Source organism: Mobula hypostoma, chromosome 11 (assembly GCF_963921235.1).
Source record: "Mobula hypostoma chromosome 11, sMobHyp1.1, whole genome shotgun sequence".
Lineage (NCBI taxonomy): Eukaryota > Metazoa > Chordata > Chondrichthyes > Myliobatiformes > Myliobatidae > Mobula > Mobula hypostoma.
The window spans coordinates 100,580,262-100,605,579 of record NC_086107.1 but is presented as its reverse complement, the minus strand read 5'-3'; the positions used below and the strand labels follow the sequence as shown (position 1 = coordinate 100,605,579).

At 43.4% G+C, this 25,318-nt stretch overlaps 1 protein-coding gene across 4 annotated transcripts in view; it reads right to left on the bottom strand.

Annotated features, from left to right (window-relative positions):
• LOC134354014 (guanylyl cyclase C-like) overlaps nucleotides 1-25,318 on the bottom strand; it is a 95,659-nt gene that overhangs the window by 17,338 nt on the left and 53,003 nt on the right. For all 4 annotated transcript variants that reach the window (XM_063062663.1, XM_063062665.1, XM_063062662.1 and 1 more), the window contains 10 exons: nucleotides 20,993-21,055; nucleotides 18,699-18,770; nucleotides 15,552-15,656; nucleotides 14,863-14,949; nucleotides 12,310-12,442; nucleotides 11,658-11,795; nucleotides 9,984-10,072; nucleotides 9,514-9,605; nucleotides 6,953-7,111; nucleotides 2,069-2,261 (listed from right to left, as the gene is read on the bottom strand). In XM_063062663.1, coding sequence (XP_062918733.1) covers nucleotides 2,069-2,261; nucleotides 6,953-7,111; nucleotides 9,514-9,605; nucleotides 9,984-10,072; nucleotides 11,658-11,795; nucleotides 12,310-12,442; nucleotides 14,863-14,949; nucleotides 15,552-15,656; nucleotides 18,699-18,770; nucleotides 20,993-21,055 — 1,131 coding nt within the window. The remainder of the gene's footprint in view (nucleotides 1-2,068; nucleotides 2,262-6,952; nucleotides 7,112-9,513; nucleotides 9,606-9,983; nucleotides 10,073-11,657; nucleotides 11,796-12,309; nucleotides 12,443-14,862; nucleotides 14,950-15,551; nucleotides 15,657-18,698; nucleotides 18,771-20,992; nucleotides 21,056-25,318) is intronic.

The following is a 25,318-nucleotide window of genomic DNA, read 5'->3' as shown; positions in this document are numbered from 1 at the left end:
AATCAACGATGACCCTAGCAAGAATTGTCCATTGCACAACAAACACCACCCCCTCAAAAAATGCAGAATGTTTCGAAACAAATCCTTTGACGAAAGAAAGGCCCTTCTCAAGGCAAAAAGAATATGTTTTAAGTGCTGTTCCTCTACCTCCCACCTCGCTAAAGAGTGTATGTTCCCCGTAAAGTGCTTAGAATGTAACAGCAGTAATCACAATGGAGCCTTGCATCCCGGCCTGTCACCGCAAACTGCCAAACTCCTATAAGAGGATGGCGGGGAGGCAGAGCATTACTCTGATACAACTATTGTCAGCACGAGCTGCACAGAAGTTTGCAGTCCAGGTCAGTCGAGCCGTTCATGCTCAAAGATCTGCCTCACTAAGGTATACCCTAAGGAAGCCAAAGACAAGGCCATCAAGGTCTATGTAATTCTGGACAACCAGAGCAACCGCTCACTAGTGAGACCAGAGTTCTTCGAGTTGTTCAGCGTAAAGGGTAATCCATTCCCATACTACCTCAAATCTTGCTCTGGCATCACAGAAACTTATGGCAGGAAGGCAGAAGGCTTCCAGCTCGAGTCGCTGGATGGCAAAGTCGTCATCAGTATCCTTCCGCTCTTAGAGTGCAATGAGATCTTAATGAGATCCGAGATTCCAACACCAAGCGCAGTGCTACACCAGCCCCATTTCCACCACATCCCAGAACTGGATCCGGAAGCAGAAATACTCCTGCTACTTGGAAGAGACGTTCTTAGGGTGCACAAAGTCAGGCAGCAGGTCTATGGACCACACAACGCCCCCTTCACCCAAAGTCTGGATCTGGGCTGGGTGGTGATAGGAGAGGTGTGCCCTGGCAACGTACACAAACCGACAGTTAACACGCTCAAGACTAACGTACTAGAGAGAGGCCACCATTTAATTTCTCAGCCCTCCACAAGTGTTATGTGTATCAAGGAAGCACAACAAAGGCACGAGTAAAGTAACTGAGAAGACACTGGGACAGTCAGTCTTCGCTCAAACTAAGCACAATAATAAACTTGCTCCATCGGTGGAAGACGCCATCTTCTTAAAAATAACGGACACAAAGGTTTTTCAGAGATGAAGCAAACAACTGGGTCGTCCCACTACTATTCAGAGAACCATGCCAGCGCTTACCAAACAACAAAGAGCAGGCAGTCAACCGGTTCACATCTTTACAACGAACCCTGAAAAGGAAACCTGAGACCAGTTACAGAGGTCGTTCTACTTCTACTTAAAGACTGATCTAGAGACTAAAGTTCTATACCATGTTTATAGTGACCTTACAAATGTCAGGCGGGGAGTGAGTTGCCCTTAAGGCATTTGTTTGACTTTGTTGGGTCTATGTTTTAAATGATTTGTTTGTAACTATTTTCTAGTTAAAGTTAAAGGTTGATAATTATGTTACAGTATAATAAAGGTAAATCCATTGTCTATGGTGAATCGCGGCATGTGATGATGTCACCTCCGGTTTCGCCGCGTCTTGGTTCGGAGAAGGTGTGAAGGCGGGTGCCATGCATGCGTCATGATCGTGAAGAGCTCCGTTTCCACCCACAAAGAAACATTATAGGAGCAACGCCGCAAGTTCACAAGAATGTATTTGGAGTAAAAATATTGACGCGGTTTCTGTTAAGGAAGCGGCGGTTGGGGCGGCGTGCGTGTCGGCTTTTCAATTTCAAACGCGGGGTCCGCTCGAGCCCAATGGCGGTCTGACACGACCCTCCTCGGGGCGGCTGGAGACACTCGCGAAAAGAAGAGAGCGCGCGTGGTCTCCAGAATGAAACAGACGCTGTATACGTTTGTATTTTTTTTATCAACAGTTTTCACCATACGAAGTTAATGTGGAAGAGTGAACAGTAAATGGTTAAACTTACTACAACTCTGTCTTCATTGGCTCCGGTTTAACTTGGTGTTTAGTCAGAGTTTGAACACACTGCACGAGAACACTATAAGTACATTATCTGGTGTGACCAAAGTGACAATTACTCGGTGGCAACAACTCATCTCCACCAGAGGTGGAACTTCCTGAGTCTGACCACAGTTAACTTGTCTCACCTTATAAACATCGTGATTGTCAAGGATTTGATCAAAGTTCTTGTACATATCATTTAACATGTCGACCACTTCCATGGGAGTGCTGAATTTACAGATGGTGGTGAACCCCACAATGTCACTGAAGTAGATGGTCACTTCTTCAAAAAGCTCAGGCTCCACCCGGCCAGATGTCTTTAGTTGTATCACTACAGGCCTGGAATGGAAAGAAAAAGAGGTATGATCTCTCCTTGGTCCTTTGGGTTTAAAAGTATAATTAAGACACCAACTTGCACCATTAATGTAGCAGAACAAATCCTGGCTTTTCATGGGATCATTGACATCCCAACAATATAACTGATTTTTTTTCTGGTTTAAGACAGCGCGAGTGAAGCACAGTGACAACTCACTGGTAGCAAACACAACAAACTATAAATGACTGTATCAATCACACTTTTTCTCTGATACATTCACTGCAATCAATAGCCTGTAACTTTGAATTTAGAATTGAGCTTTTAAACGGCCTGTACAACATGGCATTTTTATACGACGTGAACTGAAATCTCGAAAGTGCAGTTCAGCTGTTGGGGAGGGGGGCGGTGGTGGTATGGGACGAACTAAGGCAGAGGGGCCCTGGTCCGAGAGAGTAGAAGGAGCCAACGGTAGGTTTTTGCTACAGCAGACTTAGAGGCGATTTGATGTGGCGGAACTGAGGCGAGGAGCAGCAGAGTCAAGGCAGCAGCGAGAAGTGATCTGAGGTTGGGCTGATTTAAGCGCCAAGCGAGATTGAAAAGGTCAAGAGGTCAGGGCGTCAGGGCGGAGGCGAGGAACAGGCTAATGTTCAGCTCGCTGCTCCACAAGGCTTACTCGTCTCTGCACTGAACTGAGGGTGTGGCCTGCAACTAGGGGACTGGCCGCAGAGACTGGTTTTGTGGCTGTGGACTCACTTTTGTGAACTTCAGTTGTGGATGCTCTGCTTACTTTTATTATTCGCACAATTAGTTTTTTTTCTGCACTTTGGGTGTTCGTTGATCTTCTATTTTTTTAATGGGTCCTATTGGGTTTCTTTGTTTTGTAAGGAGACGAACCTCAAGGTTGTATATAGTATACATATTTAGATTATAGATGTACTTTGAACTTTAAACACCCTGAGGAATCAATGCATTTTTTAACAGTGTCACTGAATCTTAAGATAGGATCCTCGCATCGTGACGGAAGTTGCTGCAATCTCTGGACCGTGAACATTTTGGGGTTACATCGGGAATTGGGATTGCTGTATTCCTGATTCACAGAAGGGCCAGGGCTACCTCAGCTACCCACAAGAATATTGCTCTTCAAGCGCTACCTTTCAATATCCCACAACTGGTGCGTCGTGGCAATCTACCTTGCTGAAAATGCAGAACCTTTGGAAATTAGATAGGAATATTTTCAGAGAGAATCATGGTAACAGGCCCTTCTGCCCCAGCAAGTCCGCGCCACCCAATTACACCCATGTGGCCAATTAACCTACTAACCCACATATCTTTGGAATGTGGGAGGAAACTGGAGCACCAGAGGAAACCCACATGGACATGGGGAGAGTGCACAAACTCCCTACAGACAGCGGTGGAACTGAACGTGGATCACTGGCACTGTAGTATCGTAATGCTAACCATTATGCCACTGTGCTGCTGCTACTTTACCAATTCAAATTTCATCCCCACTACACTCTAACCAGCATCCTGCATCAACCAAACTATCAAAACCCTTTGTTCAGGCCAAACAGGAAACAATTGCGCCCGATCCACATCCCAGTTGTCAGCGCGAGTCTACAAGGACAAGGTTTCCAGTAATTGGCAGCCAAATCGGAAAATATTTGTGTCCCACAAGAAAAGTTTAAGAACTTGACAGTATTGTAACTAATCTGGAAAAAAAAGCAGGTAAAAGTTAACACAATATAGTTGAATTGATATTGAGACCCGTTGGATTCAACAGGGCTCCTGAAAGGAGAAAACCTGTTGACTTTACCTGGTCTACCCATCTCACATTACATAGTACACACTATCCTGATGAAAAGTCATCAAACTGAAAAAATGAACTGCTGACCTATGCTGGCCTCAACTCCTCTACGCCACTTCCAAATAATCCTTAATTTCTTGGTATTTTAGATATTTATCTTTCTGCACCTTAAATATTACTTGAGAGATTTCCTGGAAACTTGAGAAGTCTCCACGCACCTCAGCAGTAAAGGAACAGTCCCTTATTGCAGTGATGGAAATATCTGAACATTCACCCTGTCAAACACCCTCAAGATCTTAAGCTGATTTCCAGAGCCACCTGGACTGACACACATAGAACACAGAATAGTACAGCACAGTACAGGCCCTTCGGCCTACAATGTTGTGCCGACCCTCAAACCCTGCCTCCCATATAAGCCCCCAAATTAAATTCCTCCATATACCTGTCCAGTAGTCTCTTAAACTTCACTAGTGTATCTGCCTCTACCACTGACTCAGGCAGTGCATTCCACGCACCAACCACTCTCTGAGTAAAAAACCTTCCTCTAATATCCCCCTTGAACTTCCCACCCCTTACCTTAAAGCCATGTCCTCTTGTATTGAGCAGTGGTGCCCTGGGGAAGAGGCTGGCTATCCACTCTATCTATTCCTCTTATTATCTTGTACACCTCTATCATGTCTCCTCTCATCCTCCTTCTCTCCAAAGAGTAAAGTCCTAGCTCCCTTAATCTCTGATCATAATGCATACTCTCTAAACCAGGCAGCATCCTGGTAAATCTCCTCTGTACCCTTTCCAATGCTTCCACATCCTTCCTATAGTGAGGCAACCAGAACTGGACACAGTACTCCAAGTGTGGCCTAACCAGAGTTTTATAGAGCTGCATCATTACATCGTGACTCTTAAACTCTGTCCCTCGCCTTATGAAAGCTAACACCCCATAAGCTTTCTTAACTACCCTATCCACCTGTGAGGCAACTTCCAGGGATCTGTGGGCATGTACCCCCAGATCCCTCTGCTCCTGCACACTACCAAGTATCCTGCCATTTATTTTGTACTCTGCCTTAGAGTTTGTCCTTCCAAAATGTACCACCTCACACTTCTCCGGGTTGAACTCCATCTGCCACTTCTCAGCCCACTTCTGCATCCTATCAATGTCTCTCTGCAATCTTTGACAATCCTCTACACTATCTACAACACCACCAACCTTTGTGGCATCTGCAAACTTGCCAACCCACCCTTCTACCCCAACATCCAGGTCATTAATAAAAATCACGAAAAGTAGAGGTCTCAGAACAGATCCTTGTGGGACACCACTAGTCACAATCCTCCAATCTGAATGTACTCCCTCCAGCACGACCTTCTGCCTTCTGCAGGCAAGCCAATTCTGAATCCAATTGGCCAAACTTCCCTGGATCCCATGCCTTCTGACTTTCTGAATAAGCCTACCGTGTGGAACCTTGTCAAATGCCTTACTAAAATCCATACAGATCATATCCACTGCACTACCTTCATCTACATGCCTGGACACCTCCTCAAAGACCTCTATCAGGCTTGTTAGACACGATCTGCCCTTCACAAAGCCATGCTGACTGACAATTGAACCAATGACTAATTTCACTAGGTTTACTGCAGCAAGTTGTAGAAATTTGGAAAACACTGCCTGAAATATTCGATAATAATTCTCAAAAGAAAACAAAATCGCATTAGTACGGAGAATCACATTGTGTGCACAGTGCTGGAAAGGATCACAAGGCCCAGTCAGTCTATACTATATAAGGGCAGCACAGTAGCGTTGGAAGGTTGGGTGGCAAGGGCAGCATAACCCTTCACAGGTTCGATTCCCGCCACTGCCTGTAAGGAGTTTGTGCAAACACGAGGAAATCTGCAGATGCTGGAATTTCAAGCAACACACATCAAAGTTGCTGGTGAACGCAGCAGGCCAGGCAGCATCTCTAGGAAAAGGTACATTCAACATTTCGGGCCGAGACCCTTCGTCAGGACTAACTGAAAGAAGATCTAGTAAGAGATTTGAAAGTGGGAGAGGGAGGGGGAGGGGGAGGTCCAAAATGATAGGAGAAGACAGGAGGGGGAGGGATGGAGCCAAGAGCTGGACAGTTGATTGGCAAAAGGGATATGAGAGGATCATGGGATGGGAGGCCTAGGGAGAAAGAAAGAGGGAGGGGCAAGCCCAGAGGATGGGCAAGGGGTATAGTGAGAGGGACAGAGAGAGAAAAAGGAGAGAGAGAGAAAAAGAATATATATGTATGTGTATATATAAAATAATAAATAAATAAATAACAGATGGGGTATGAGGGGGTGGTGGGGCATTAACGGAAGTTAGAGAAGTCAATGTTCATGCTATCAGGTTGGAGGCTACCCAGACGGAATATAAGGTGTTGTTCCTCCAACCTGTGGCCAGGTGGGTTTCCTCCTGGTGTCTGGTTTCCTCCCACAGTCCAAAGACGTATCAGTTGGTTGGATAATCGGCTGTGGTAAATTGTCCCATGGGCTAGGGTTAAATTGGGGGTTGCTCAACGGTATGGTTCGAAGGGCCGGGAAGGCCTATTCCGCGCTGTATCTCAATAAATAAATACCAATTTACGTTTGCTTTGAGATGAGATCCTTCCTCATCTAACCCCACCAGTATGTTCCTTCTCCCTCACATGCTTACTTAATTTCCCCTTAAATTCATCATTACTATTTGCACCAGCAACTCCAAATGGTGGCCGTTTCCACTATCTGGGTAAGCAACCAACACAGCAAGAACCTTCAGTGAAACAATTTAATCATAAGCGAGATGCAGTCACAGAAACCTGTACACAGAATGGCCGACTACCCACTGGAAGGGCAGGCAGGCAGCCATCCGAGAAATGGCATCAGAAACAAAGGAGATAGATAAATCTGGCTCACTTGGGTAGCAGCATGTAGTTCAGTTGATCTGCCCTGTCGCGTTCAGCTTTGTACAGGACTGTTCTCTCTTCCACCAGGTGCTCCAGGTTCTTTGAGTACATCTGCAGCCGGCGGATCAGCGTGTCCATGTAGCTCTTGTTGCTCTCACTGTAGAACGTGCTGCAAAGGAGTCAACAGAAACCTAACTACAGCTTCCTTTACTCTACAGTTTCCATGTCACTCTGTGCACCGCGTCTTTCTAGCTAATTCTCCGTGGAGTTAAAACTAGCAAATTGTCAACCAGCTTTGTTTCACACACCAGGACTTATAAGGCATGGAATAGGTTAAGGTTTCCTTTGGCTCATATGCAGGATCAGGATAGATCTTAAGGCAGACTTGTGCAGGGCATGGGGAAAATGAATACCAAGTAAGGGGTTGGGTCTCAACTTGCCACTGTGTGATAGAAGTCAGCTTCAGTATAACTCTTTACCAAAGCATTGCTTTCCATCCAGGTTAAAAATTTTGGTTAAGGGTAGAGGTGGTCCATTTTACATGAAAATGTAGAATGCCATATTAGCAACCCAAGAGATGCCTTGTGAAAGTCATTCAATTGAAGATATGTAGATGCTGAGAGGATATTTCAGCTCATTGGTGAGCCTAGCATTTGGGGCACCTTTTCAGAAAGAGGTGTCATCCATATGAGAATATGAGATAGAGAGGAGAAATAATTTCTTCTCTGGGAGGATCCTATGCAATACTGTACCCTGGAGACCCAAGAGGGCAAAGTCAATAAATCCACTTAAGGATGAAATCAATGCATTTTTGGTTTGGGAATGGTTAAAGGTGATGGGATCAGGCAGGAAAATGGGACTAAGACCAAGATGTTATTGAATGATGGAGCAAAGGCTTTATGACCAACCTCTGCTTCTACGTATTGCGTTCTTGAGTTCAGTGGATGACCAACGAGGAGGCACTGTGGGTCTACGGGCAGCATTCTCACCTCTGAGCCAAGAAGTTACATCTTCCCAATCGATCTCCAGAAACTTCCACATTATCTGGGCTGATACACCTAGTGTAGTGCCGGAAATTGACTGGTTCTAGCTGGATTTGGTTAATCATGAATGAGATGTCGAACTGAGAAACTGAATCTCCTCTCAAGGGGCAAAGTAGAACAGTAACTCGGCCAGGAATGGATTTCCAAAGCTTATAACCAAGACAGTTGAAGAGACGACTGCTAAAGTTGGAGCAAATACAATTGGTTTGCACAGGAAGAGCTCAGAGATCTCAGGGCAGCAGAGCCGGGGGAGATAACCAAAGCAAAGGAGCAAAAACACAGAGCAATTTGAATACAAGTATTATCCAGTAAGGGCTGGTTCAGTACTGAGGCAGGGAGAGAATATTCAAGCATGAAGCTGTGAGGAAAATAAGCAAGGATTCGATTATGCCTACACGTTCAAGGGCTTAAGATGGAAAATGCAGTTGTAGGTCTGCCAATACTGCCCATGAACGGTGTAGTTCTCAATTTGCTTTTGGCAAGAGGAGGTTGGAAAGAGCCTGAGAAAAGATGGTAGATAGAAACTAGAGAAAGATGAAATTTCAGGACTTTGGTTGGAAGAATCCTCAGGGAATTAGCTTCAGAATCTGAATCAGGTTTATTATCACCGGCACGTGTCGTGAAATTTGTTAACTTAGCAGCAGCAGTTTAATGCAATATATAATATAGAAAAAATACTAATAATAAAAGGAAAATAAGTAAATCTATTTACAGTATACATATATTGAATAGATTAAAATCGTACAAAAAATTGAAATAATGTATATTAAAAAAGTGAGGTCATGTTCACGGGTTCAATGTCCATTTAGGAAATGGATGGCAGAGGGGAAGAAGCTGTTCTTGAATCACTGAGTGTGTGCCTTCAGGCTTCTGTACCTCCTACCTGATGATAACAGTGAGAAAAGGGCATGCCCTGGGTGCTGGAGGTCCTTAATAATGGATGCTTAATGGGCTAGTGAAAGAGAGGGAAACAGCAGAGACGGCTGGATAGATTGTATCACTCTAAATAAATCTTTGAGTTCCTTCCACATTATTGGGATGATGCAAGATAGAGTTAGAGGAGAGATTTTTTTGGCAGAGAAGATCAGCGATCACCTTCTGTTCCTGGAGGATTTGGTGAACAACTTTGGCAGAGAAAAGAACCCCTTGTCTGGTCAAACTGAACCTGATAGTAAACTACTGTAAGGTTAAGAGTCCCACACTTTTCTTAAAGGAGCTAAGTGTCAGAGCAGTCCAGCACAGCAGTCAATGACATGGAAGATGTAAGGGAGGCACTTAAGCAGTTTGGCACCTAAAGAAACATTGAGAGAATGCACACCAAAAGCTAGTCAATTGGAAATCCTGAAGCACCATTGTTAGTGAGATGGAGGAGACTTTGGGACTTCTGTTCCAGGAACAGTTGAGAGGGGTGGGGGGAGGAATATTTACAGGTATGAGTTTGTATGTGTGTGACTCTGAGATACATTGTCTTCTCCTAGGTGCAGATACTGTATGCTCAAGTACAAACTTTACCCTTGCTTCCACTAACCTGAATATCTTGGCCAGTGTGGCCTCAATTTTCTTGAAGTCTGGTCTCTTTTCCGGATCTTCCTCCCAGCAGTTCTTGATCAGCCCGTAGACCTAGAACATGAAAAGTCATGAAATATGAGATCCTGGCATAATTTACATATTATTATTTAACTATTTATGGTTTTATTACTATTTATTATTTATGGTGCAACTGCAACGAAAACCAATTTCCCCCGGGATCAATAAAGTATGACTATGACTATCTGGACTCACCAGGACTCGGGGTTAATACAATCAGGGACTGAGATACGTGGGGTTAATCAGACTTGACCACAGAGGGACGCTGGATTAATTAAGTCCAAACCAACAGGTCAAGTTCCAACTACATTAAGATGTAGGGAAGATTCCAGCTGAACTCCAAGAGACAGAAGGTTAATCAGATGCGGGCACCTGAACCCATTGGGACCTAAGCTTTATCAAACCTTTTACCTCTAGTTCCTTGTCTGTGGCTGTCTCCAAAGGAAGACTGGGTCGTAGTAGTGGAGATTCATTTGCCATCATCACCCTCTTCAATTTCTCTGGACCAACAGTAAAAATAAACAAACCATTAGGAATATTGGGAAGACCAAGATTAGATTAGATTATGAGGACACTCAGTCCTCGTTTATTGTCATTTAGAAATACATGCATTAAAAAATGATACAACGTTCCTCCAGAATGATATCACAAGAAAACACAGGACAAACCAAGACTAAAACTGACAAAACCACATAATTATAACAAAGTTACAACAGTGCAAAGCAATACCATAATTTGATAAAGAGCAGACCATGGGCACGGTAAAAAAAAAGTCTCAAAGTCCCGATAGCCTCAACATCTTACGCAGGCAGCAGAAGGGAGAAACTCATATTCTGAGAATCCTTTCCCCAAAGGTTTTGTGATTCTTGTGTTTGAGGGATGAGAAGGGATTTGATTTCAGGGATTCTCTTTTGTTAACTAATTTAGCACCAACAGTGAGAGCATAAATACATATGAGGGTTTGCCAGTGATAACTAACAAATTCATGACAGAAATTTAAATCTATCCACCTTTTAGAAGTATGTGGTAAATAGACTCAGAAACCTAAATGCACACTGCTGCCCTGATTAGATACAGGAGTTTATGCAGATCCTAAAACTTTTTCACTTGGAAACTCATCCTTAGTCAGCAGCCTGTTGCACCTTATTCTGAAATATACTCCATCAAAGCTAATGAATATCTAGTACTAAGTTTGCATTTCTCGCTTCCTCTCCCTGCCTCTCTCCTACCTTCTCTTCCCTTAACCCTCTCAGATTCTGCCCCTTGTTATCATTCCAAATCCTTCTCTATCTTGCCCCTATCTTACTTTGCCTAATCCTTCCCTTTCCATTTTACTCTGTCTCTCCTTTTTAATACAATCTCTTTCTCCAATGTCCCCTCCATCCCCTGTCCTACCAACAAAGAACACAGGAACAATTTAATTTCTTGCACATGGATATGCTGTGACCAAACTCCACGCCCTCTACGTGCATAGTGTTAATAAAATTTGTCACCCTCAGATTTTAAAATCAACAATTTATCTAGTGACTTACCTAGCAACAGTTGCTGTTTTTGACCCCCCTCTCCTTTTCATTTCATCTGAATATTCTCATAAAATCACTCCTCAACATAAAAATTCCAGGGAATATCATGTCACTGAGCGGTTAAGCCTGAACTATCAATCCAGAGATACAAGTTCAAACCCCACTGGACCAGCTTTGGAATTTAAATTCAGTTAATAATGCTAACATCTCTCCTCATCATCTTTTACACTGGTTTTACATTCAGTACTGATGGACAGTCCCAACCAGAAACATCAGCTGAGCCCTTTCATCCACAGTTGCTGATCGACTCGCTGAGTTCCTCCTGCCTCTTTTATTGAGCTCCAGATTACCGCATCTGCAGTCTCTTCTTGTAGCAACCACTGCCATTAAAAATCCATTTGGTTCAGTCATGCCTTTCAGGGAAGAAAATCTCTCCTAGCAACAAGCTGACAAGTGACAAGCAACAGAAAGTTGCCGTCAAAGAGAATTTATTCACCACCACCGCTTGATCAATCTTTAAAAGCATAGCCTTATACTTATTTACATTTATGACATTAATTACCTTCAGGATTGCTTATTGCTTCAGAATGGAAGGTATCCTTTCGGTAGATGATCTCCTGACCTATGATTCCATAACTGTACACGTCACCTTTCTGAGATATTCCCTCCCTTCGCAGGTGCTCTGGCGCCGTCCACAGACCTAGCATCGGAGATTCGAGGGGAAAAAATGACATTGATGAACAAATTCTGCACCTTGCACAAACAAGCGAAAGTTTCTGAAGGAAAGTACTTGCACTTCTACAAACACTTTCACAAGCTCAGGATATCATAAAATACTTAACAGCCAGTAAGATACTCTTGCTATTACTCAAACATAGAAAGCACAGCAGCAAATAAGGTCTTAAAAGTAGCAATAGTATACTGACAAACATTTTTTTGTGATGATGTTTGAAGAATAAACATTGGCCAGAGTACTGGAGAGGATTTCCTTGCTCTTCTAGAAAGTGCCACCAATGGATCTTCTATGTTCAACAGGATGTGCCAGGCTTTTGATACCCATCGTATTCCCCAGCTTTAGAAACTATCTTGGCCACAGGTTATCATTCAACCTCTCCATTACTCTGCTCCCTGCAGTCTCTCCTCTGCCCGCCAAAATCCCAATCACAAAAAGGAAAGACCCCGTAATTTCAATTCTTAAAATTTTCAAAGCCCACCTTTCTGTGGCATAACAATGGTGTTACACCCAAAGTCAGTAATTTTCACCACCATCCGACTGTCCACCACACAATTTGTGGATTTCAAATTTCCATGCATTTCTACATGGCTTGAATGTAGATATGACATACCCTGAAAAATAAAAATCTAATATATTAATTCCTAATTAAATAATAAACCTAGCATGAAACATCCATATAAACAAGAAGTAATACAATGTAGGCTTTTGTAGCAGAACCAGAAGATTGTAGGTAACTTGGTAGAGGATACATGATATTGTATCATGTATGTTAGTTCTATCAGTCAACTAGTTTTACATTTCATTCTTTTTTGATCAGCTGGGTGACGAGGTGGAGTTATTTTTCTACCCAAGGAGGTGTAAGGCACTCCTTCATTTCACTAGCCTGCAGGTCACCCTTGGGCAAGGTATAGCACCTGCCTACACCCCTGATCGGGGTCACTTGAAGTCATGGGAGCAGGTGGTGAATAGTCATATGAGCAGCTGGCCTTACGAGCAAATCACAAGTCCTGGTTATGCGACCACTGATGCCAGGCAGACAATCTCTGAAGAGTATTGATAATGGATGGGGTCACCCATCTTGTAAAGACACTGCCCAGAAGAAGACAATGGCAAACCACCTCTGTAGAAAAATTTGCCAAGAACAATCATGGAAAGACCATGATCGCCCACATCATACGACATGGCACATAACGTACATTTAATTGTTTGCCTCATAATGTCTGGGTGGCAACTCTGGGGGTGTTTGGAGGGCCAACAAGGAGGAGACTTTACTCTATATCTAATGTATGTCAAACCTACCTTGGGAAATTTTCATGGGGAATTGTTAGGGAACTTTAATCTATTTTGTCTAGCCTGTTCTGAACCTGCTCTTGGAATAGTTAATAGGACAGTTTAGTGGGAGCTATACTCTATATCTAATCTATGCTGCCATGCCATGTAATCTGTCATAAGATGATGCAGAGGAAGTTTTACCCTGGATCCAGTCTTCACTATATCTGCTCTGGCAGTGTTTGACGTTGACACTAGATGACCAAAATGGTAGTTATATCCAGTTCATGGTTATAACACGTTATCCCAATGAGCAAAAATTAACATTTCTGTCCCAGGACACTGATGGACTTTTACCACTGTACCATTGAGAGCATACTCACCAACTGTATCTCAGTGTGGTATAGCAATTGTCCTGTATCGGACCGCAAAGCACTCCAGCGTGTGGTGAAAACTGCCCAGCAGATTATCGGCACCCAATTGCCCACCATTAAGAATATCTACCATAAACGCTGCCTGGGCAGGGTGAAAAGCATTATCAAGGATGCATCTCACCCTAAGCATGGACTTTTTACTCTCCTCCCATCCGGTAGGTGCTACAGGAGCCTCCGCTCCCGCACCAGCAGGCACAGGAAGAGCTTCTTCCCTGAGGCTCTGACCCTGCTGAACCTCACATCACAGCGCTAAGCAGTATTATACCCATATTGTACTGTCTCAGTACTTTTATATTTGTGTGCTGTAAATAACACTATTCTTCGCATTTCTGGTTAGATGCTAACTGCATTTCATTGGCTTTGTATCTGTACTCGGTACAGTGTTGGGCACGTGGCCAAGTAGTTAAGGCATTCGTCTAGTGATCTGAAGGTCGCTAGTTCGAGCCTCAGCTGTGGCAGTGTGTTGTGTCCTTGAGCAAGGCACTTAACCACACATCGCTCTCGTGTCTGTGTGATGAGTGGCGCCCCACACAGACTTCCAATTTGCGCCTTGTAAGGTATGAAAATGCCCGACGCAGGCCTCTCATGGTCTGAGTCGACGTTCCCTCCCTCTCCCCTCAGTACAATAACAATAAAGTTGAATCTAATCTAATTTTGTGCAAGTCCAGAAATCTGGAGCTCCAACCACTCATTGATATAGTTACTGTACCAGCTGACCTTTCATTTCCTAATAAAAGTTATTTCCTTGATTTTTTAAAAAGGGAATCCACTATAAATACTAAGTCACTCCAAGGCAATGTGTGGTCTTTGTGTACTTACTCATAAGCCAGAATAGTGTTTAAACACAATTAGTTCTTTATTCACCTCACGCATGCAAGCAAGTGTATGCAGACAGTGAGCAGGAAGAAAAAGGTTGGCTGATTCTTGTTTGCAATTATACATATCAGAATCATGTTTAATATCACTGGCATAGTCATGAAATTTGTTAACTTTGCAGCAGCAGTACAATACAATACATGATAATAGAGAAAAAACTGTGAATCACACAGTTTAATAGTTAAACTAAATAAGTAGTGCAAAAATAGTAATGAGGTAGTGTTCATGGGTTCAAGTCCATTCAGAAAACAGTTGGGAGAGGGGAAGAAGCTGTTCCTGAATCATTGAACTATTAAACAGCAGAAATATTTTAATTACAAATTGTGTCTAATCCAGTTGATGTTGCTGCTTTTGCTGTAAAGGTTTGAAATGGTTAATCATTTGAATCATTTTCAATTTTGTACTGAGTCAGGACCTAAAGCAGCTTTTCATATTCAAGCAGTTGTGCTCACCTTTGCAATGTCGTACATGACTGATATCTTGAACTCCAAATCCATAAAAGTGCCATCGGGATATGATATTGTATCATTCAAAACATCCTGACAGAGACAACAGAGAGAATTAGAGCTGCACAATCAACAGAAGTTAATAACCATCGTGGAGATCAGGCCATGTTTTTTATCTGTTCATTATCAATCTTTGAGATTGTGCAGTGGGTTGAATTTGTTCCCCTCAAATGGAAAAGACAAACAAAACAAAGCGAGTCTGATGCTGAAATCAGCCTCAGCAAACCCAGTCAGCTGATGTTTTCAAACTTCTTTTAGGTTGCATTCTGGCCTTAAATTAATCATTTTTTAAAAAATTAATAGGCAATCTTAACTGTCTTGATTTAATCTATTTATTCTTCCCCCCCACCTTTGCCCTTATTTAAAATAATCACCAGAATCCAGAGTGTTCTGGAGATGAACACGTCTGCACCGGGAGCTACTTAATGCTACACACAAAGTATATTGCAAGAAAATAGGACTGGTCATCTCCTGCACAATATGCAGTGGCATATAATCGCCCCAACTAACTCAAATTTCAACCAAGGAAGGAGTCTGCTTAGTTCCTTCTGAGTTCCTGGATATCTAACATTACAATTCACTTAGCTCCAGCTATTTGCTGTTCAAAAGCTGAAGGAAAACGTGGGCTCACTTACCCTCAATGACCCTCGTTCGCAGTACTCAATCACCTTGAATATCTCCATGTCAATCTTCACCGTTCCATAGAATTTGATTAAATTGTAGTAATCGATTTGAAGCAACTGAAACAAGAATTTTCACTGAAGATTTTCGAACAATTTGCTTAGTAAATTTATGGTCAGTGTGAAATAGCACTGAAGAGGTCATTTATATCATTATGCTTTTTCAACTATTACTCATTTATTCCTTCTCTAAACTGTTTTTGGTCACAGACCTATATTTTATTTCCTTTTAATACCTAAAACTATAAGGGACACAGACTCAGTTGACATTTTTAAACACCAGCTCAAAAATTATTTATTTAATTTTACTTTTAACTAACATCATTTTGTCTTTCATTTTTATGTTTGGATTTGATCCGATTGTAAAACATCCCAAACTACATCATCTGTATGAAAAGTGCTCTGTAAATAAGTTATTTTTATTATTATTCAAAAGCTTAGTTGGCCCATGGCCAAGTGGATAACGTGTCAATCTAGTGATCTGAAGGTCGCTAGTTCGAGCCTCAGCTGAGGCAGCGTGTTGTGTCCTTCAGCAAGGCACTTAACCACACATTGCTCTGCGACGACACCGGTGCCAAGCTGTATTGGCCCTAGTGCCCTTCCCTTGGACAACATTGGTGACATGGAGAGGGGAGACTTGCAGCACGGGCAACTGCTGGTCTTCCATACAACCTTGCCCAGGCCTGCACCCTGGAAACCTTCCAAAGCGCAAATCCATGGTCTCACGAGACTAATGGATGTCAAAAAAAAAAGCTTAGGAAATATTCCTTATGTCCTGGCTAATATTTATTCCTCAAACAATGTCAGAAGAAAAAGTTTTTCTTTCTCATTACCTAGGTTCTTTTTTTGTTAGTTCCTACTCTGAACTAATTGGCTGTTATATTTCCTTTATTCTGCTTAGGCAAAACCTTTGGATTTTGAGGATGGCAGAATATTTTCTTATAATAGCAATTACAGTGCTAATAGTGGAAAGAGTGAGCAATTTCAAATTCCTGGGGGTCAATATCTCTGAAGATCTTTCCTGGATCCAGCATTTCAATGCAACTACAAAGAAGGCAAGACAAGCACTGTGTGTGTTGTTTGGATTTCCAGTGTTACGTACCCCGTAACTGGGTTGCCAAACCAGCAGAAATGGAACGCTTGTTGGAGTCTGGATTACTAGGAACTAATAAAGTTTTATTAAGACACAAGTAATACAGTACTCTAATCGTAAGGATATCAATGTAACAGGTTAGCAATGATAATACACACATATACACAGAAATAGGGTAAAAGGAATCAACCAAGCTGTATCGCAGTCTAGGGGTAAAATGATCAGGCTTAAGTGAAGCAGAGTTCAGTTCAGTTTAGTGCAGTTCGCAGTAATCGCTGTTGTTGTACCGCTGGGGTGGGGTGGGGTGGGGGGGGAGAGGGAGAGAGGAGGAGAGGGGAGGAGAGGGGAGGAGAGGGGAGGAGAGGGGAGGAGAGGGGAGGAGAGAGAGGGGGAGAGGGGAGAGAGGGGAGAGGGGGGAGAGGGGGGAGAGGGGAGAGGGGAGAGGGGAGAGGGGAGAGGGGAGAGGGGAGAGGGGAGAGGGGAGAGGGGAGAGGGGAGAGGGGAGAGGGGAGAGGGGAGAGGGGAGAGGGGAGAGGGGAGAGGGGAGAGGGGAGAGGGGAGAGGGGAGAGGGGAGAGGGGAGAGGGGAGAGAGGAGAGAGGAGAGAGAGAGAGAGGAGAGAGGAGAGAGAGGAGAGGAGAGGAGAGAGGAGGAGAGAGGAGGAGAGAGGAGGAGAGAGGAGGAGAGAGGAGGAGAGAGGAGGAGAGAGGAGGAGAGAGGAGGAGAGAGGAGGAGAGAGGAGAGAGGAGGAGAGAGGAGAGAGAGAGAAAAAATTTGGTTCAGGCAGACCTTTTATGTCTTCTCACCCCTGCCGACTGTGACACCTCCGTTCCGGATACGATCGTTCTTCCGCGATGAACCCAGCACCCAGGCAAGGGCGGACACACACCCCAGATTCCCACCAATCGTATCTTTACACCCTGTGAGCCTCTGGTCGGTTCCCGCGAACCGGACCTCCAAACTCCCACCACTTGTGGGGGTACACTGCTCTTTCCAGGATCTCGTGGTCTCGTGGTGTGTCGCGTACCTTAGCAAACCTGCTCTTTATATCCCCCTGCTGGGGTATCACCTGTCCATCAAACTTCAAACAGTTCAGGTTCAAAGCAACCAGTCTGTCAATATTCTAAATTGTGTTTCTTTTCCGTTAATCCCTCTCTTCTCTCTTATTAGCATTTTGAATGTTTCTCCATTGTCTTTCTTATCTCTCTCATTAGCATCAATCGTCCGATAGCTTTGCTTGGCGTCACACCAGCATCTGCAAATTTTCTCTTGTTTGTGACTATATTTCATTAGGAGTTTGAGAAGATTTGGTATGTCTCCAAAAAACTCTCGAAAATGTCTACAAATGTGGAGAACATTTTAACTGGCTGCATCACCGTTTGGTATGGGGTGGGGTGGGCCACTGCACAGGATCATATTAATCTGCCGAGAGATGTAAACCTAGTCAGCTCCATCATGGAACACGAGCCTCTGTAGTATCCAGGACATCTTCAAGGAGCAAAGCCTTAAAAAGGTTTAAAAAGCCTTAAAAAGGTGGTGTCCATCATTAAGAACCCCCATCAGCCAGGTCATGTCTTGTTCTCATTGCTACCATCAGGAAGGAGGTACAGGAGCCTGAAGGCACACGCTCAGTGATTCAGGAATAGCTTCTTCCCCTCTGCCAGCCAATTTCTAAATGGATATTGAACCCATGAACACTACCTCACTACTTACTTTAGAACTTTCTATTTTTCACTACTTACTTAACTACACACACATGCGTAATGTAGTTCAGTTTTTCCCTTTGTTTTTATGTAGTACAAGGTCAACAAATCTCACAGCATATGCTGGTGATATTAAACCTGATTTTGATTACACTGGGGAATCATTGCTGGGGAATATTTTGCTGTTCCTGAGGCTGTGAAGAGCGCTGTACAAATCCAAGTCTCACCTTATTTTCCCCTTTAGATTATTTGTTACAAATATCACCCACAGTATTCAGAGATGGTGCTGAGTGTTGACCAGACTTACCTTGTTGAGTTCAATCTTTTGTTTCACCGTGAAGTTGCCATCTTTGTGTTTGAGCTCTTTCAAAATAACTATCTGGATAAGAGGAATAAAGGTCGCAGATCAGCATGACGTTCAAGTCTGTGAGTTACGTCTTATTTGACAGTCACAACCTGAAAGTGGCCAGGTACATGGTTGTAGCAGCAGATGAATACCTAGATATTGGACAGCAGTCAATGACGTTAATCTCATTCGTGCTATATGGCTTGCTCTTGTTGGCTTGCAGTTACAACAGATTGAATTTACTTAACATCTCTAATGGAATTAAGGCTTTAATTTTTCAATTTTAATTGAAAAAAAAATCAGAAAAAATATTCCCAAAAGTCATCTTGAGAAAATTGTCTATCCACCCCTTAAAACCAAGTGCTGACAAAGCTAATTGTACAATATTTCCTCTTTGCCTTCAAAGCTCACATTCTGAATACTGACGTTGTCATTTGTCCTTGGCTTCAGCTGGTCAGGGAATGGTGAAAAATACTGAAAATGTGAAACTGTGTGCAGGAATGGAGCAAGAAACAAAAGTTATATACGATGAAGTGGAAGTACTTGTGACGTCTGAGGGATTTTGCTTCAAAGACAGAGTCCCCCAGCAAAAATTGTTTGCAAAGTTCAACCAAGCAGCCAATGATTCAGCAAATTTTATTTAATTATTTACTTATTGAGATACAGTGCAAAAAAGGCCCTTCCAGCTCTTCCAGCCGAACTGCCCAGCGATCCTCAATTTAACCCAAGCCTAATCACAGGACAATTTACAATGACCAATTAACTTACCAACCGGCTTGTCTTTGGACTGTGGGAAGAAACCAGAGCACCCAAAAGAAAATGAAAAAATGTAAACCAACAAAACATTGTGACACGTAGATGATAGGAATATGTTGAAGAGAAGGGTTAGATTGACCTTAGAGTATGTAAAATGTTGGCCCAATGTTGTAGGCTGAAGGGCCGTGTTGTGCTGCAGTGTTCTATTAATGATGAATTCTATAACTGCCTGAAAACCAGCAATGTTAAGATCAGCCGTTATCTCACTTCCAAGCAGGGTGGCAGGGATCCTATGTGTGTAGGATTGGCAACTGTCCAGTATTAGCCGGGACATCCCGTACATTGGCTAAATTGGTTTGTCCCATACGGGACAACCCTTGTCCCATATATCCCCCACTAAGGTAGAGCGTTCCTATGAAACCTTTCAAGCCGAAATGGCGTAAAGTGAAGAAGCAATTACCATTAATTTATATGGGAAAAATTGTTGAGCATTCCCAGACCCAAAAAATAACCTACCAAATCATACCAAATAACACATAAAACCTAAAATAACACTGACATTTAGCAAAAGCAGGAATAATATGATAAATACACAGCCTAAATAAAGTAGAAATAATGTATGTACAGTGTAGTTTCACTTAACAGAATCGGGAAGATTAAGCCAAAACCGATCTGTAGAAAAAAAAATCTGCACGTACACGCATGCGCAAGTCATGTATGCAAACATCATGCATGCGCACACAGGTGCCCGCGCAAGGCTTCATGGTCATGGTAGTCTTTCTCGGGGTAAACAGAAGTGTCCCGTATTTGACTGCTACTTTTGTCCCTTATTTGGGAGTGAGAAAGTTGGCAACCCTACATGTGTGCATTCCTCTAAATCAAGGGTTCCCAGGCTTTGTTATGTCATGGACCCTTACCATTAACTAAGAGGTCCATGAACCCCAGGTTGGGCACCCCTGCTCTTAATCAAGGGAAAGAGAATTTCTAATCACTCAAAGCTTCACCAGGTAGCTTGTCTGACCAATGCACAGACTGAGTTATTGCTGTTATTTCAGGATGCAAAAAAAATTGAAAGAGACCAAAGTTGATCTATTTTATTGATTGAAGCCTTTTCATAACCAAAGTTGCCAAAAACTATAGGAACAAAAAGCATGCCCACGATTTAAATCAGAATTTTTTTTTTTTAAATGAAGAATTTGTGCCCTCAGCACAACAAAATAATCCAATGCATGACACAGGAGCATAATGAAACTCAGGCCATATTGAAAAACTCAAAACTTGGTCAGAAAGCTAGGTTTTCAACAGAGGAGAAGAGAGGTTTAGTCATGGAATTTTACTCATTAAAGCCTCGGCAACCACAGAAATCGCTGCCGGCGGTGTAGCTATTAAGAGCTAGATTAGTAACTGAAATGCAGAATTCCCAGAGCTGTGTTAAGACAAGAGTATATTACAGATATAGGGAGGGGTGTAGCCACAGAGGAATTTGAAAGATTCAATACCTTTTTGTCGTATTTTGCTCTCAAGATTGGCAAAAAGTTATCTTTTCTCTTGTCTTCTTCAATCTAGGAATAAAAGACAAAATAAATTGGAACTGGAATTGGGTGTGCATTATCGCCCAATATACAATGAAAAGCTTATCTTGTATGCTGTTTATATGGTTCAATTCATTACACAATGCATTAAGGTAGAACAAGATAAAATAATAATGCAGAATAAAGTGTAACAGCTTTGGAGAAAGTGCAGTGCTGGTAAACATTAAGGTGTAAGATCATAATAAGGTAGATTGGAAGATCAAGGGTCCAATTAATCATACTAGGGAACCTGTCTTAGGAGGAAGGTGTCCTCTAATTTTTTTTTTACAGCTGCACAGACCAACTATTGCTCTGAGCAGGAAATTATTACATGGCCTGAAAACTGCACAACACTTTAATGAAACATTATATAAAAGGAAGTTCCATTTGTACGGCAATGAAGGCTATGAGCGTGGGAGCATTTCAGTTACTGTTAGGCTGTGCACCTGCGCAGCTTAGAGGGAACAGGGCTTATGAGAAAGGGTACGAGCTGACCTTGAACTTGGTGGTACGAGCTTTCAGGCTTTTGTATCTTCTGCCCAATGGAAGAGACAATGTCTGGGGTAGGTAGGCACTTTGATTGTGCTGGCTGCTGTACTGAGAAGTATAGACAGAGTCTATCAAGGGAAGGCCACTTCCCGTGATCTGTGGAGCTGTGTCCACAACTCTCTGCAGTTTCTAATGGGCATGTGCAGGGCAGTTGCCATACCATGCTAATACGCATCTGGATAGAACGTTGACGGGACATGCCAAATTTCTTTAGCCTTCTGAGGAAGTGGCAGCATTGGTGAGCTTTCTCGACTGTAGCCTCTATGTGTTCGGGCCAGGACAGGTTATTGGTGATGAACCTGAAGCTCTCAACCCTCTCAACCCAGACCATTGATAGAGACAGGAACATGTATGCTGCCATCCTTCCTGAAGTTGACACACAGCTCCTTTATTTTGCTGATATTAAGAGAAAGACCTTGTCACAACACTATGTTACTGAGCTCTCTATCTCTTCCTGTATTCCACAGGTTGTCTGTTATGGAGCCAGCCTGTGTTTCGTTAGCACAGGTATGACAGCAGTTGCCTTATCCCCAGTACTGAGGACCTCTAGGGCACAATTTATCATTTAAGAAAATCGAACACCATTTTATTTTTTCCAAGTTTGCAAGTGGCGAAGACTAAGCAACCGTACTCCAATGTTCAATCACTGCTGATCATAAAAGTATGTATTCTGGCAAAGGCTTATTTGCTGCTCAAAAAAAGTCTTGGAATCATGCAGCATAGAAAAGGGCCATTCAGCCCAATGTGTCTGTGCCTGCTTTTGAAAAAGCTACCCATTGGTCCTGCTCTCTTGATTGTTCCTCTTACTGTTTCCCCAACAAGGATTTTAAAGTTGGTACATCCTTTCTCACATTGCATTCCATATTTTAACAATTCCCTGCATAAAACATATGTCCTATTTTTGTTAATTACTACAAACAATAGTTCCTAAAGTTGTCACAGTCGGGGGTGGTAGTGGGGATAAGCTCCCATTACCTATAAAGTGCTCCAAATGGCGTGCGTCACTAACAGTCTCTGATAAACAGGCCTTCAGGTGTGGCTTAGCTACTAGGCACAGCAGAACTGTTTCAACCGACAACAGAAGGGGCAAAGGCGGACCACTGGCATCTCAAAACCAGTTGCTTTGGGCAGGTGCCTCCCGTCAGCCTTGGACGGCAGAAGGAAAACTCTGATTTTAAACCTCCACTGCCTTGCGGCGATACCCACCCATGGGGTGGGCTTCGGGAGTAAGCCCCGAGGAAGAAATCCAGAGGCGGGGTCCCTAAGGCAGTTTGATGTTGTTTGCAAGTTCACTCCAGTAACCTCTGTGACGACACAGGTGCCAAGCTGTATCGGCACTTGCCCTTCCCTTGGACTACATCAGTGATGTGGAGAGGGGGAACCCACTGCATGGGCAACAGCCGGTTCTTCAAATCTTCCCACCCAGGCTTGCACCCTGGAGAGGGCACAGTCCACCAGAGGCGCAAACCCATGAGCTCCAGGGATTGATGGCTGCCTACTACTACTACAAACAATATACCATTTAGTGATCAGTCCCCCTGCCAATCAATACAAACAGCTTTTTTCATTGACTTTATAAAAACAGTCACGTGTCATGGAATGGGATAGATGAGGGAACAACAAAGACTATTCTTGGTGCGTTTCACACTTAACAAACTTATAACAGTTTTTACAATATCCAGTGGTTCAGGTAGGTTACTCCTTCATCTCTGAGCCAAAGGGTGTGAGATCAGGGCCCCGTAAAGGACCGTGATCACAAAATCCAGGCTGTCAGTTCAATGAGAAGCACCCTTGCAGGGCGGCACGGTGGCATAGTGGTTAGCACAGCGCTTTACAGCACCGGTGGCTCGGGTTCAATTCCCGCTGCTGCCTGTAAGGAGCTTGTACGTTCTTCCTGTGAGCGCATGGGTTTCCTCCGGGTGCTCTGGTTTCCTCTCACAGTCCAAAGACCTACTGGTAGGTAGGTTAATTGGTCCTTGTAAATGGTCCCGTAATTAGGCCAGGGCTAAATCGGGGGTTGATGGGTGACGCGGCTTGAAGGGCCAGAATGGTCTACCCTGCACTGCGTATCAATAAATAGATGGATCGATAAACAAACAAACAAATAAAGAAAGAAATAGAGATTCTGTTTTTCAAGGGATATATTAACTCAAAGCCATGTTGCTTCTCTCTTCTCTATATCATAATACCATAAAATATAGGAACAGATTTAGACCATTCAGCCCATCGAGCCTGCTCCACCATTTCATCATGGCTGATTCATGATATCAAAGGTCCCATGGCAGGGGAATAGCAGTTGAGTTCTCTGTTTGGGCTGCAGTTGGCCCATAATTTCATCCATCCATCTCATCACTGCTCGTGAGACTTTGCTGTGCACAAATCAGCTGATGCCCTTCTCAACCTCACACGACACATCGATTGGTTTTAAAGCCTTGGGGGTGTCATGGTGGTAGGGCTGGGAGGGCTGCTGTCTCACAGCCTCAGTGACTATAGTCCAACCCTGGCATTCCTCAGGGGATCCAGTTCTCTCCTGTGTCCCAAAATATATGCTGATTTGTAGGTCAACTTGCCATAGCAAGTGGCCCCTTCTGCTTTGGCAAGGGGGGTGGTACAATTGTTAAGGACGTTGGGAGGACAGGTGGTAGGAAAAATTGGATTGCTCTGGGAGCAAGCACAGTTTAGGTGAACTAAATGCTCCATTTCTACATAAATGAATGTCTTTTCTTCTTTTGACCAACTTACATATGGAGTAGCGGGGTTGAGATATGTCTGCAAAACACCTGCAAAGTGTCTCGGCCTGAAACGTTGACTGTACTCTTTTCCAACAATGCTGCCTGGCCTGCTGAGTTCCTCCAGCATTTTGTGTGTGTTACTCTGGATTTCCAGCATCTACAGATCTTCTCTGGTTTGTGGTCAGACACTCCTTCCCTCTGCTAGCCTGCAGGCCACCTTCGGGTAAGGTCACAAAGACACTTCTTCCCTCCGCAGGTCACCTTTGGGCAAGGCGTAGCAGCTGCTTGGCTCCCAGATCAGGGTCACATGGGGGCATGGGAGCAGGTGGCAGATGGTCATATGAATAGCTGGTGCAGATCATGTCCTGGTTATTCAACCACTGACGCCAGGCAGACAATCTCTGAAGAGTATTGCCAATGGCTGGGGTCACCTGTCTTGTAAAGACACTGCCCAGAAGAGGGCAATGGCAAACCACTTCTGTCGAAAATTTACCAAGAACAATCATGGTCATCAGACCATGATCGCCTACATCATATAACACGGCACATAATGACTGAGTGACATATAACATGGTATCATGAAACTGTCAAATTTGTTCCTAATGTTGAATGAAGGTACATAGGTCAGAGTTGGGATATGTACTTCTTGTTGGTGAGGAGTGGGAGTTAGACCAGCATGCGACAAATAAAGCTCACCCCTTATTCACATCTCTCCCCAACAACACGGACAGTGTTAGTAATCTGGCAGAAATCTATGGCACCATCTAAAGAGTGGTAAGGTCAACAAAAACTTTATCCATGGCATTTTGTCATGACATCATGAACAGAGCCCTCACAAACACAAGAAAGTCTGCAGATGCTGGAAATCCAAAGCAACACACACAGAACGCTGGAGGTACTCAGCAGGTCAGGCAGCATCCATGGAAAAGAGTGAACAGTTGACGTCTCGGGCCGAGACCCTTCTTCAGGACTT